General features: G+C 34.0%; 1 protein-coding gene across 1 annotated transcript; it reads left to right on the top strand.

Annotated features, from left to right (window-relative positions):
* Window positions 1–9239: 9239 nt before the first annotated feature.
* LOC132645891 (peroxisomal adenine nucleotide carrier 1-like) lies at window positions 9240–14800 on the top strand. Its single transcript, XM_060363146.1, has 5 exons — window positions 9240–9571; window positions 12312–12543; window positions 13256–13402; window positions 13590–13747; window positions 13829–14800. Exons 1-5 carry the CDS (start codon window positions 9429–9431, stop codon window positions 14100–14102), a joined length of 954 nt encoding a protein of 317 aa, XP_060219129.1. The 5' UTR covers window positions 9240–9428; the 3' UTR covers window positions 14103–14800.
* Window positions 14801–15504: the final 704 nt, after the last annotated feature.

Below are 15504 nucleotides of genomic sequence, written 5' to 3'. Positions count from 1 at the left end.
ATAGAGTAGCAATAAAAATGTGTCATACATATGAAAAGGTCATATATACATGCACACAACGCTCACACACATATCTATGTGTATGCAGACGCGGAGCCAAAATTTGAAGCTTGTGAGTTTGGGATTCTAATTCGTTCTAAGTTGTTGGGTTCTAAAGTAACAATTAATACATATTCAATGAATTTTTCAAAACAAATATAGAGTTTGAACCAAAATTACTGGGTTCGGCCGAACCCGCAAATTCTATGTTAACTCTGTCCTTGTGGAAGATAGCATGGAAGAAGAAGTCAAGAGCCCAAGGCCCAAAGTTTGCCTCTTACAGTGGCTACAATTGCAAGCTTGGGTGGTTAAAGGCCAAAAAGTGACCATTTATGCAAAAGGACTAATTTTAGAAAACAAGACATCATTCAAGAAGACCAAATAAGGCTCTTACTTCATTAAGAATATTTTTGTAATAAGTTAGTTTAGTCTTCTTTAGCCTAGTAGTATAAATACCATACTTAGCCATTTTCACTTACTTAGATTATGTTGAATTGAGATAAATAATCTAAATGAGTGATAGTTTGTTTAGTAGAATTAGTGTTAATCTAGTGATTAGTGATAGTTGATTATGGTGGATTCCATTGTTGGATATGAAACGTTTTTCCTTGATTTCCAATATAGTTGTTCATTTGTGGATTCATTAGGATTACTCTTGGTTGATTATCAAGTAGTATAAGTTCGTTAGTAGGAATCGATTAGGAGAGTTTAGGTTTCGTATACCTAAGTTTGCCTATAATCCCGTTACTAAATTGGTCTTACTCTATCTATCTATTTCTCATCCCAATTTCTTCACTTCTCATCTTTGATTTCTTCGCAATTTTAGTTTCCACATTTTTGTTGTTTGAATTTGTGTCTTCCACAAGCCAGATCGTATCCTTTGGTATCAAAACTTAGTTAGAATGTTGTTTCTACAATCCTTAATCCTAGGTTCTCATGTACACACACACACTGGATACGAAGTTTGGAAATGTTTGGAAGAGTTTGGGATAATCCACCATTGTAGGATCTTCAAGTTTTGAAGAATACAAATTGGGTTCTGTTGATTGGGAGCTTAATTGGGTTTAATCCGTGTTGGGCCTTATTCTACAAGTGAAGAGGAGTCTAGATCTGAAATTGGTGGAAAAACAAATTGAATTGAAGCTAGTTTAAATTTTGGTGTTCTTGAGTAATCTTCAAACCTTTTTAAGGAAGAAGACACTCCAAGGGACCATTTAATCCAAAGTCTTCAAGTCAAATTGGGAAAAAAATGTTTTCTACCCCCAAATGAGTAAATACAAGGTTGAGTCCCAAGAATTTAGCAAAATTTCCAAGCCAAACGAGGTACAAGAAGAATTCCTTGAAGCGAAGTACGCCCTAAAAATATTGACTGTATTTCTTGATAAGGACCGTATATCCTTGGCCATATATATCATTGAGAAAGTCCAGCATTCTGTTTTGTGACAGAGAAAAGTCCTTCCACAAAATACTGGCCATATTTCCATCGTATTAAAAAAATACTATAGGTATTTTTCCCAAGTCTTCAGCCGTATTTTCAAAATACTGGAGGTATTTTTCAACCACATAAAAGAATACTGGAAGTATTTTCCAAGGTTCAACCGTACTTTTCAAGGTAATCGTATCTTGATTCGACTTCGATTCCTTTCATCTTCATCTCGTTTTTTTTTATTCTCCAAGCTAATTAATGACCCGTAATTGTCATTACTTGTTAACTAGTTCTTGAATCCAAATTCATTCCGTACCGATTCTTTCAAGCTTTTCTCGTTTTCGACTCTTTGAAACTTCGTTGGTTCAAATCCATTAGTTTTAATCGAGTCGTCCGTCTTTCAATTAACAAGAATTTATTCTTCCTCCAAGATTAGCAATCTTGTGAATTGATTTGGATAAGCAGTTTGTGGCCAACTTCGGAAAAAGCTCTAGGTTGAATGGTCAGATTGAGTGCAAATACGAGTGACATGAGGAACTTTACTACTAATCGTGTTTGCTCGTTTTGTAGGTACAAGGGGAGAAGTCATAAGGAGGAGGAGATATAAGGATGTCATCCACAGCCTCGAAATCTTGTGGTGACGACATGGAAAGCTATGCCTCTAGTAATGGAGGATATGGCTATGATTGCGAAGAAGACTATGGGGGAGATGGCGTGACATATGACCATGATGATTTGGAGCTGACAATGGTCAATTTGATCATGACCAATAAGATGGTGAGATTATGTTGAATTGAGATGAATAATCTAAATGATTGATAGTTTGTTTGGTAGAATTAGTACTAATCTAGTGATTAGTGATAGTTGATTATGGTGGATTCCATTGTTGGCTATGAAACCCTTTCCATTGAATTTCAATAGAGTTGTTCATTTGTGGATTCATTTGGATTACTCTTGGTTGATTATCAAATAATATAGGTTTGTTAGTAAAAATCGATTAGGAGGGTTTAAGTTTCATATACCTAAGTTTACCTATAATTGTTTTCCTAACTGAGTCTTACTCTATCTATTTCTCATCCCAATTTCTTCGCTTCTCATCTTTGATTTCTTCTCAATTTTAGTTTTCACAACTTTGTTATTTGAATTTGTGTCTTCCACAAGCTAGATTGTATCAAATAGTCAACCCGCGTAGCAATAAAGTTCAATAAATCCTTTGATTTAGCCCACGTACGGATACATTAAATTTGTTTGCAATAAAAGCTCTAAAGCCATTTTCATCCCCAAGTCAGCCTCACGTTTCATTTGTTGGAACTTGAAAGTCCTTTAAATCAATTTACTGAGTATCATTTACCAGTTGCTTCTTCCAAGTGAAACATACACGTGTATTTCATTAGATGCATTAGTTGACATTCTAACGGCCTACTGCAACGACTGTTGATAGTCTATTCTTAGAAGGTTTTTCGTTTTCTTGATATCTTTGAATCATGATAGGGTGAGGACTGAGGAGGCATTATAAAGTATTAAGAATAAGGAGTTTTACCTGGAAAGGGAAAAGAGCAGGAGTCGTGGCACTGAGCTACAATTTCCAGACAGTGTCCATTACTTCATGTAAAAATTGCAAAGGTTGTCCGCCTCTATTTACTCACATGGAATGAGTATTTTCCATATTTAATGGTGTAAAATTTTCCTTTTTTTTGCAACAGAAGTTCCCAGATTGTCATTTACTTTTCTTGAGTTTCCCATATGACTATTTCTTGATTTTGCATTTTTCTCCACAGGGTGTTGGTTGATTTGATCATTTAACTCAACTAGAAATGGTTAATATGCGTAGCCAATTGAATCTTTTTGCTTTAGTATTTTTCTGTGGCAAGACGGATGAATAAATGTTGGCCATTTATCTACATTTTTTTTAGCATAATATGTTAAAATTGTTTTTTCCTGCTGACTGTCACTACCAATTCTACATTTTCCTTTTTCTTTCTTAGCGTACATAAGGGTGAGGAAGAAAATGAAGAAAAGATTAAGCATCTCATCACATGGTTGCTTTTTCGATCTTTAAATTTTAATAATTTTTTTTAATGTGCATCTTGAGACTCTATTTTTGCCTTATGTATGGATTGGAAGTGATTTTTTTCATGCTATAGCTTGCTTATTTTAACTTGCTTCTTACTGAATTTTAAGAATGTCTATACTCTTTGTTTTCAGAGTTGGATATTGATCGAGATAATTCGATGATCAGAATTAAGATTTGTAGGATGTGGGATGCCATTAATCCCTTTGATATGTTTAGATATGATCTTCATTGACGAAAAGATATATTAATACACAATTTCTATGCTTTTAATAGATTCTTTACTTTTAATTTTCATAATAGTTACTGTGATTTGGAATCGGGAATCGGCAATTAGCAAAAAAATCAAATTTTCCTCAATATTTAATTCATGTTCCTAAATTGTTGCTTACATGCCCTTCCCGAGATGGCATATATAATATGTTTAAAATGTGAAATGTCAGGATGTTTACAATAATTGATCATTATGTGAAACAATTACATGACCATAAATTTATAAAAGAACTGCTTCGAATCAAGTCAATAGTTTGTGAAGAACAACTCGTGAAAGGTATACATTTGGGGGCTGTGACAACGACTTTTTTTTATTTGAATACAACTCATGAAAGACATCATCTTGCCGTGTCTATATTACATAAACTTTTAAAAATATGTTTTTGAGCCAAGTTTATAGCATACTTATGCATACTTAAGCAACAAGTAAATAAAATTTCAAAATAAATTAGTAAGACATTTTTCTCTTGGACAACGTTTTTCACAAGGATTAAAATTGAAATTTATAAAAAAATAATTGAAAGATAAAAAGTGATAATCTCTCTTTATAAATGGTAACAACGTCTTTTAAATTTTCAGGGGGAATATACGTGCATTGCACGTAAAATAGGGACAGGATTATCATAAATTGTAATCCCCTTGTTCAACTATTTTACAATAATTTGTTCATTGTGTAAACAGTTTAAATAATTAACGTGTCGTATTCGTGCAACATACGTATATTTTTTTCCACAACCAACGACCTAAAAGAGGACTTATTTTTTCAAGGCTTAATCCATATGCAACCCCTTAAATTTGTCCATTTTTTTCATTTTGGCACCTCAAGTCCTCAACTAAGTGTTGTTTCTATTGAATCCTTGAACTTGACCTCAAGTGTGTCTATCAAACGCAATCCAACTTACATATTAACATGTATGGTGAGTTTCATTTTCTTTAGCCTTGGGCGTGAAAGTCAATCGCATCCTACGTGAAAAATTCAACCAATTAAAACACCGCACCCATTTTAATTATACACATCAAATAGGAAGAAGTGTGCTACCGTGTTATACAAGTGAAGAAGCACCACTTAAATCAATCAAATAATAAAATCGGAAAATAAGAAATCAAATTGGAAACTAAAACTGAAAACTAAAAACTGAAAAATAAGAAACCAAAACTGGAAAATAAGAAGCTAAAAATATTAAGCAACACCAGACCCTATTATGTTATTCCAGAATCCCAAAAAAGCTTCTAAATCAATCTCAAAAGGCTGGTCTTCAATTCCCCATTGGCTGAATTGCTTGGTTCTTGAAAAAAGGTCGTTAGGCACATATTTTAATGACTTGTATAATTAAAATGCGTGGAGGGTTTTAATTGGTTGAATTTTTCACATAGAATGCGATTGACGTTCACGCGCAAGGCTAAAGAAAATGAAACTCACCATATATGTTATGTAAATTGGATTGTGTTTGATTGACACACTTGAGGTCAAGTTCAGAGATTCAATATGAACAACATTTAGTTGAGGTGTCAAAATGAAGAAAAAAAAAGGATAAGTTTAGGAGGCTGCATATGCATTAAGCCTTTTTTCAAAGTTATCAACCTCTATAGAGAGGAAATTAAATTTCATTTTCTTGCGTCGAGCTAATGTGCTTTTTAAGCTTTAGTTTAAAAAAAATAATGTGCTTTTTAAGCTAGATTTTTACATGTTAATGTCTTAAAAGTTTCATATTCTTTCCGGCTAACTCGCTCTTTCCATTGCTCATGGAAATGTTTCAACCATTGGCATTAAAATTTATACATTTCATGGTGAGCAGATTGAATTTCTTGGTAGATATGATCTTTTTCATTCTTGATAGATGATTTTATCTCAGTTGCTATGCACTTAGTTCACTTGGTATCCTAAAATTGATTAAAACAATAGTCAGTTATAAAACTATGAGTTCTAACCTGTGAACTGTGATGAGCGGAACTTGACCCTATAATTTCAATGAATTATTTATGGACGACATGCTAGCATGTATATTTTTATCAAATATATTTAACTTCTTCCGCAAAATATTACTTAATAAAGATTTTCAGTATATAATGAAAATAAATAAAATATTTGATCACTATCTCAATTCCTAATATTGGATTATATTAGTTCTAAAATATTTTTTTCACGTAGGTCAAAACATAAAGGATATACACCAAAAATAATATTTTAATGGGAAGTATTAAATGGATACAATCAAATTATATGTTGGTTCCTCATAAAATATAAAACTTGCAATTTCAAATAACGTTACCTAGCATGTTATGATTGACAGGGGATAACGTGCGAGCACATTTATAGAGACTAGAATAAATTTTAAGTAAATAGTACTCAAATATATTCATTTAGAACATTGAATTTGATGAGAAAACAGAAAAATAATAATGAGAAAATTGCTCATATATATTAGTAGTAGTTTTAAATGCCAATCAAAGGTTAAAAGTTTATACTCAAAATCAGAAAAAAAAGGACTCAAATATTCATGATCTTACGACTAAAGTATTAACCAAAATTGGATAGATTTTGTAGCAAATTTCTATAAAAGAGCTTCCTTATTTATATCAGGAATGAATTTAAAATAACAATCGCCTTCATATTATAAGTAAAACATTCAAGTTGAAAAAAAAAAAAAACATATATGAACGTCTTGAAAAAAGGAATCATGGGTGTTGATAGTTCATGATGCAAAAATAAAAGGCAAAATACATCAAATGACACTTAAACTACATCCAAAATGTCGAGTTCACACTCAAACTATACATGCGACCTATTACACACCTGAACATCTAAAAAATATATTTAAGACTACCCTGCAAGGTATTATACCACTTTCATAGCGTGTGGTGTTCCACACGCGCATGCCACGTCAGCACCACGTGAAAATAAAATAAATTTTATTATTTTCAGTACTTTTTCTTTTTTCTTTTTAATTTGCACTATTTTCTTTTTCCTTTTCTTCTATACTCATTACAAAACCCACCACCCCCACCACCAATTTCACCACAACCATATCCGTCACCACCAAATTTGCCACCACCCATTTCACCACCGCAATCAATTTCACCACCACCATATCCATCACTACCGTCAAACCAACCATCAAACCCACCACCATAAAATAAAAAAATTAACCACAAATTTCACCACCCACAACCAAATCAACCGTTAAATCGCTTCACAACTACTGCCACTATAAGAAATGACAAACAATCACCATAAATTCAAGATCTACAACTAAATTCACCACCAAAATTACATCACCCCGTCCAAAATTCAATTTCCTACTGCTTTTCAGCAGCACTGACTATTTAATGTGCTGTTGTTGCTGTTGGCCCCCCCCACCACCTACCCGCTCCTCTTCCCCCACCCACTCATTACAAAACATCCATTACCGCCGGCGGCATATCACCATCCCCAAACCCAATCATCAATTCCATCACCACCATCAAATTTACTAGCTATTAACAAAGATGCCATCACCACCATCAAGATTCATGTTTTTTTTTTTTTAATTACTATCCTAATCAACAAAAATTGATTGAGATATTTATAGTAATGGTGCTGGGTTTTAATTTTTGATGGTGGGTCAGGTAAGGATGGTGAAATTGATGGTGGCGATGTGATTATTTATGATGGAAGGTATGGTGAAGAAGAAAGGGGGTGGGGGGGTGGGGGTGGTTTGGCGTGAAGATGGAGGGACGGGGCGGGGCGGCGTGGTAGGGGGATGGAGCAGGCGTGAAGGGTGCAGCGATGAAGAAGAAAGAGAGGTGGGGCAGGTTTGGAGTGATAGAGGGGTGGGGCGGGCTGGGGGGTACAAAAATATTTATTTTAAGAAGAAAATGGAATAATTTTTTTTTTTTATAAAAAACGCGCAACTTATTAATTATTTTTTTGCTTTGTGCCACGTCAGCTTATAGGGTGGTATTAAATTCACTTTTTAGATGTTAAGTTGTGTAATAGGTCGTCTGTATAGTTTGAGTGTGAATTCAACATTTCGAGTATAGTTCAGGAGTCATTTGATGTATTTTGCCAAAATAAAATAAAGGTTCCTCTAAAAACACATATTAACATTGAAATTTTATATTAGAAGGAGGATGATGTGAATAGTTTTAAAATTGAATAAGCTTTGACCTTTATAATAAAATTGAAGGAGAAACTAATTTCAGACCGAACAAAAGTTATCGTTTATAATACTTTTTTACACTGTCAATACATATACGTTAAATTGTTTTTAATAAGTAGTACTAGTTTGTTTTCCTTTTCTCTAGAATAATGTTTGTTTGCTCCGACGCTCCTTGCACTAAAAAACAAAAAGAATGCTTCAAAATTATTTAACTGATTTCCCCTAATATTGTTAAAATCAAAATACATAAAAAATTAAAAGAAGTTTCCAAACGGGCACGAAGAGGAAACTGGGAAGGTCCCTTTTGGCAGGGCCAATGGTCAAAGGAGTCGTGTAAGCAAACAGGGACCCCATCAGTCCACCTTATGATGATATGGCACGTGGAAAATGTAAACAATGCAAAAAACCAAAATCAACTTTGCAATCAAGTTTGACTTCCCGACTATATATTGTCTGTACATAAAAAGTTTTCACTAACAAATCATTTATTTAACACTCGATTAGAAATAATTATAGTTTGAAAAATAAAGTAGATAGTTTATTGCATCGCGTACAATTGATTTGATAGAACAAAAGCATTTTATATCGTTGTTTGGTTAGTGCAATAAGAAATCGTAATATTGAAAAAAAATGTTAGATTATCTTATTCTCTATTTGGTAAACTTTTGATTTCTAGATAAGGAATACAATATCATCATTTAAAATAAAAATTTATCCAAATTAATTCACTTTAAATAACATACCATACATATTTGGTAAGTGATTCACCTTAGTTCTGGTAAAGTCATAATATTGCTTTATTAATATCTTTCTTTCGGAAGACAAGGGCCATAGACCTTTTCCCTTGTTCGTTATTCCTTCCGGATAAAAAAGAATATCTATTTAATTTTTATTTTTTAATTTAAAAAAATATTTACTTATCAAATTAAGAAAGAATTAATCTTATTTTTATAAATTTGTTCTTATTAAGTATTAACTGACTAAATCCGAATTTAATGATGGATAATTTAGTCAAATTATTTATTTTTACCTAGAATTTATATTTTTTCAAGAGGTGTGTAAATGACTCAGTGAATAAAATAATCTCGAGGGAGTATTACACATCACATTATCATTTGATTTTTATATTATTATAATTATAATTAATGACCAAATGATCCTAAAATGGATATAAGATAAAAGAAATTCTTTTTCAATATGTACAAATCACGTATTACAGTTCCCAAGAAGACCCATCATCGACCCCACATCACCGTGTATATCAATCATCCTGTGTGTTCTCATTCATAACGTAGGAATTATAATAATCGCTTTCAAAGCCGCCTACATTTTCCTGTTAAATGTTGGAAATTGCCGTGTTTGTTAAAAGATCATTTGTATAAAGTTGGAGTCTTGGATTTTGATATTTGCGATGTGGTAAATACAATTCTTGATTATAATTTGTATAGTTAAAGAGAGAAAGAGAGAGAAAAAGAGAGAGATGTCAGCTGATCTGGAATCTATATCAGAAGCAACTTCTGGAGCGATTGGAGCTCTAGTAAGCACTACTATTTTGTACCCTCTTGATACCTGCAAAGCTAAGTACCAGGCTGAGGTTCAAGCTCATGGTCTCCGTAAATACAGGTTTCTTGTTTTCTCCACCCTTTAACAAACTCTGATCATGGGATCTTTTTTTTTTTTTTTTTGTGGTTTTGTATAAATGGGAATATTGTTTGTTTTCTTGAATCTTGATGTTGTTTTGTGGAGAAAAGAAATTAAAGGATCATGTATGAAGGGGCGGGACTGGATCAACAGGAAACGTTGATTGGTAATCAAAGTTTGGATCTTTAAAAGGGACTTTTTGCATCAGATTCGTGTATTAATTTTAGTTAGCGGATCAACTGAAAACCATGTGGCCGAATCTAGTTTTTCCAGAATGAAAGTGAATTTTTGTCTTTGGAAAAGCTTCTATTGCTTAATTTAGATATTCAGCTTTAGTAAAGAGTTAGTTCCTCACATCATCATATTATTTCCTTGCCTTTTGGCTAAAAAGGTTTTTTTTTTCTCTCTTTTCTTTCTGAAGAATATGTTTTTTCACGAGGAGAATACTTATTTTATAGTGAAACTTTTGGAAGTGATTTTGTCGGTAGACCTTTCAAAACAAATGCTTACGTAAGAGAGTTTCCAGTGTTTGAGTTCTACAGAGAAAGAAAGGGATTCCCCAAAATTTCATAAGTTATCAGGGTCAACGATAACAATGATTTCTTCCTTAAAGTTTGTAACAAATTTACAGCGTCTAAGTAGAGTAGGATAGTCAGAAATTTCTGTAAGAACTGACTTATCAGAAAGAAAAGAAGTACTTTCTGCGGAAACTGAGTTGTCCCAAGACTCCAACAACTAAGGGCATTATTAGTCAAAGGGAAAGTCCATTATGCATCAGTTGATTTTGTTAGCGAAGAGAACTTTTCAATATAAAGATATGAACCTTTGTCTGCTTATAAGAGTCAGTCTTCATTTTTTCTTGATGATTAAGAGTCAGTGTGCATAATGCGTGATATTAGCTGTGCTGTTGCCATTATTTATATTAACCTCATAAGTCATAATTATGTATCTTGCATATTCTTTGTTGATCCCAGGATCCTGGAAACAACAACAACAACAACAACCCAGTGAAATCCCACATCGTAGGGTCTGGGGAGGGTAGAGTGTACACAGACCTGACTCCTATCAAGGTAGGACGGTTGTTTCCGAAAGACCCCCGGCTCAATAAAAGCATAAAAAGAAGTCAGATAAGATTAGATAAGGTTAAGAGATTCGGATAAGAGATTTAAAGCGATATGGAAATGAAATAATGCAAGCGACACAGATAATACAGGATAATCAGAGCACAGAAAATGACCGATAATAGCAGAAATCAGAGCAGATGACACAGGATAACCAAAACACAGGAAATAACAGATAATAACAGATAATAGCAGAAATCGGAGCACAAGAAATTATATTGCAATAATGCGACTATTAATAAGAACGGATAACGAGACTATCTACTAGCCTTCTACCCTAATTTGGGTCCTCCAAACCCTCCTATCTAAGGTCATGTCCTCGGTAAGCTGTAATTGCGCCATGTCGTGTCTAATTACCTCTCCCCAATACTTCTTCGGCCTACCCCTACCTCGTCTGAAACCATCCATGGCCAACCTCTCACACCTCCGCACTGGGGCATCTGTATCTCTCCTCTTCACATGCCCAAACCATCTCAATCTCGCTTCTCGCATCTTGTCTTCCACCGAGGCCACCCCCATCTGGATCCTGGAAAGATTTCACTATTTTTCCGACTTTATATTCTCTAGTGAAACTTGATTGTCATGGTGGGGAATTGAGGTATTGCCTTCATATAAATTTCCGGCCTTTAAAATTTCCAAGCAAGAAAGTTTTGTCATTATTGTAGTCTGACTATGATGCTTGATCATCAATTTCGCAGATGACCAATCCGAAGAAATCTTGCGTTAGTCGATTAAGAAAATTCTGTAATGCCGGATAGACTAAACAGATGGTCTGCTTATATTAGCACTTAGAATGTTTAACAAGTTGCTCTACCTCCTCTAGTTAAGGGTCACTAGAGAGGCTTTTATTGGTTTGCAGACCCTTACTTTAAGCAGTTTCATTTTAACAAGGGACATTTGGGAATCACATGATTACTTGATTGCTCTTTTTTATAACTTCTAGTATGATGATTGAAATTTCCCGTGTATTCTCATGCAAATGAAGTGCATGATTCATGGATTTGGAGCTTTTTGACCGGTCCTTTTGCTTCATGTGATAACACTGTTCGTCAGTGCATCTCATCATTATTACTTTGTAAATGATAAGTTTTTTGGGCTAATAATTATATGTTTTGCCATTTATCAAGATGGCTGAGAAAATCACGATTGAAATTCTATCCTAGTTTACTGTAATGAGTCCCACCTAAATGCCAAATTTAAATCTCTGATTACTTGCTACTCAGTTATCATGAAGATTTTGTCAACAACTGATGTTTCATTCTCGTGGTAGCGAGGAAGAGATCTTTTCCTGATTTGAATATATTTTGAATATGACACACCAATCCTTTAAAGGTTAGGAATTTATAATGAAGTCTGGGACTGAGATGCTTTTAGTTTCTTTTACGTGTCCCTTTTTGCAATTATTTATCCCATTGAAGTGACATAGCACATCTAGAATTTGTACATTGCTGATTGCACTTCCTTTGCGACAATCTGCTAATAATTAATATTTGATACACATGTTATTTTGTACCTCTTCCAGTGCGTCTGTTAGAAGATGGAGTACTATCCTTTTTCTACATTGTTAATTTTGTCACTGATTCACTTTTGGCCTTCTGCAGGAATCTCTCTGATGTTCTACTGGAGGCAATATCAGGTGGTAAGATACTTTCACTGTACCAAGGTCTGGGAACCAAGAACTTGCAATCTTTCATTGCCCAGTTTGTGTATTTCTATGGATATAGCTACTTTAAGAGACTCTATTTGGAGAAAAGTGGTGCCAAATCCATTGGAACAAGGGCCAATTTGTTAATTGCAGCTGCAGCTGGCGCTTGTACAGCCATAACAACTCAGGTATGAAGTTTGTATATTGCCCTGCATTTGATTAGTTCTTGTTAAGTGACTTACTGAAAAAGAAAGAGTAGTGTCAAAGTGCTGCTTCCTATTTTTATACCACTTGCATGTTGTGAGGAAATACGACCTAAGAGTGTGTGATGAAGTCGTATTTTATGATCATCAGCAAATACTTCTTGAGGAAGAGTGAGCCTTGTCTTTTTGGCTATGGTAGATAACAGTAATGCTTATCTGGTTGTAAACAACTGGGAAGGAACTAAGAAAAGAAATTGTCGAGACATTGAAACTAGTTTTATGCATCTTTCAAATAATATGTGCCCTCAAAATTTTTCCAAGGCAAAATTGCTAAATTTTGGTTCTGTGTCCTAGAAGTAGTGTTCCTATTCGCAATTCTGGCACATAGTCCTGTAAAATATTAGTGGAGCGACTTTCCAGCATTCATAGCTGGCCTTTGTAAAGGTTTACTGCAACTCTCTCAATTTAAGATTTGTTGCTTTCTGAACACTAAATTTCTCTAATGTGTAATCCATGGTGTGTGATAAGCTCGTGGCTTATGAATTATGATACAAGGGTTTGCTGTGCTTAAGAATTGTAAGTGGCATGAGCCAAAAACTCATTGTCAAATGTCCATGGCTCTTAGTCCAATTGTAATTTCATACATCTGAAAATGAGGCTGTTGGATTCTGATGTTAAGTTATTTGATGTTCTGTAGCCACTGGATACCGCTTCCTCAAGGATGCAGACAAGTGCCTTTGGGAAATCGAAAGGCCTTTGGAAAACACTTACAGAAGGTAGTTGGAGTGAAGCATTTGATGGCCTTGGGATTTCTTTATTATTGACATCCAACCCTGCCATTCAGGTACTTAATAGTTAATATTCCTTAAAAACTAGTTTCTTGTCAATTGAAGAAGTTTCTTGTCAATTAAAGAAGTGACCAGTTGAATTAGTATATGAATTTGATGAAATTTAATGAAACCTCCTACAAGTAATATCATTATATGTGAAGCCACAATTTTCTACTGATTGACGATGTTTATGTGATGCAGTATACAGTTTTTGATCAACTTAAACTACGATTGCTGAAAGGTAAAGAGAAGACAACGGAAAAAGATGCATCCCCTATTGTACTTTCTGCATTCTTAGCTTTTGTATTAGGTGCAGTGTCGAAGAGCATAGCCACTGTTCTAACCTATCCAGCGATCAGGTTGAGTATCTTTTGACTTTACTAGTGGATTTACGTTATTTCAGATCCAATATATGCGTTTTAACATTAAGGTGAAATCAGGTGTAAGGTCATGATTCAAGCAGCAGAAGATGATGAGGCTAAGAAGGCTGAACCGAAATCAAGTAAGACAATCAGTGGTGTCATATGCTCTATCTGGAAAAAAGAAGGAATCTTGGGTTTCTTCAAGGGATTACATGCTCAAATTCTCAAAACGGTGTTAAGCTCAGCATTGCTTCTAATGATAAAGGAAAAGATCTCTGCCACAACGTGGGTCCTCATACTTGCACTTAGGAGAATTCTGCTGCTCAGGCAGCGAAGGCTAAAAAGTGCTTAAATTATGATCATCTGAGCTATGTGTGAAAAATGACTTTTGATGAGAAATTAGAAGAAAGAAAGTTAAACTGCAAGGTTGCAATTTAAGTAGTTAGTTTCAAGGGGGGAGAAGATTCCTTGTTAAATGGCGTTCAGGTCCATGGAATAGAAGAGAATAATCTGACAAGAAATATTTATTTATTTATTTAATAATGTTAGAATAATCTTGTTACAGAATCTCTTTTTAGTTATTCTGAAAAAATTAGGAGATCCTTCTGAAGATAAGGTGCGACATGCTTGGTCTTGCTTTCAAAGTTCATTGTGATATCGTCTGTTGACTGGGGATTCTTGTAAGCAATGTACTTGCCTAAGCATTGGAGAAGGATACGAATAGGGTCTGTATCTTATTATGAGCCCGTTTGGATTGGCTTATAAGTTGCTTATAAGCTGTTTTTAGCTTTTTTGAGTGTTTGACTGACCAGCTTAAAGTTATTTTGTGCATAAAATAAACCCCAAAAAATAATTGGACCCGTTTGGCTTAGCTTATCTGAAGCAGCTTATAAGCCAAAAAAATAAGTTAGCCCATTCCAACTTTTTTTTTTTTTTGGCTTATAAGCTGCTTCTAGCTTATAAGTTGATTATTTTAAGCCTATCCAAACAGGCTCTATATTCCAACTATATATTCTTGGATTTATATGAAGTCATAGCATCTTGGAGATATCTTTTATGTCCTTTTCTCTGTTCCGTGGTACAGAGGGAATGTGCTTAAACAAAAGGCTTCGTTTAAATTGCAATAAAGAAGGCTAATACCTTTCTTTTCCTAGAGTATGCAGACTAATAATAGTTGTATCTCCATTTACTCTACTATATATAAGTGCGACGTTTCAGAAGTATCAAAGGCAGTTTGGGACGTTTCAAAAATATCAAAAGGCAGTTTCTACTGTTATTCAAGGGCTAATCTTCACCAAATGTGTACCAAGAAAGAAAATATTTAAAACGCAAATTAATATAGTGATACTCATCTTGGAAAAATGTTGAACCTTCGGCTTCAGCTCTCATCAACTCACTCAATTGTAAAGCTGAAACTCAATGCTGATTCCATAAGTTCCCACAATTTTATATACGTGTACCTAATCTTTAAATTAATCAAAGAATTTTTTTAAAAAGTTGTTTTCTAAAAGGGGAAAAAAATAGACTTTCAAACTAGAAGTTATATATGGCAAATATAATATGTATCGTAAAAATCTATACATACTCCACCGATAGAGCCACAAATAGATTTTGTATTATAGCTTTTGCATGTTTTTCTACCACAACTTTTACAAAATTTTATCCCCAAAAAACCATTTTTGGAACTTCAAAAATCTCCTTATCATTTCCTGTTTTTTCCTTACAAATGTTCAACAAGAAAATAAGAAAGCCGA

The sequence above is a fragment of the Lycium barbarum genome, chromosome 6 (genome assembly GCF_019175385.1).
Source record: "Lycium barbarum isolate Lr01 chromosome 6, ASM1917538v2, whole genome shotgun sequence".
Taxonomy (NCBI): Eukaryota; Viridiplantae; Streptophyta; class Magnoliopsida; order Solanales; family Solanaceae; genus Lycium; species Lycium barbarum.
This window is presented reverse-complemented; position numbering and strand designations above follow the sequence as displayed.

What these genes read in the sequence shown, in the direction of transcription:
- LOC132645891 (XM_060363146.1), top strand. Translation starts at nt 9,429, where the DNA reads ATGTCAGCTGATCTGGAATCTATATCAGAAGCAACTTCTGGAGCGATT. An exon ending in CATCCAACCCTGCCATTCAG is followed by an intron (nt 13,403 to 13,589) that starts GTACTTAATAGT and finishes TATGTGATGCAG; the next exon opens with TATACAGTTTTTGATCAACT. An exon ending in CTAACCTATCCAGCGATCAG is followed by an intron (nt 13,748 to 13,828) that starts GTTGAGTATCTT and finishes AGGTGAAATCAG; the next exon opens with GTGTAAGGTCATGATTCAAG.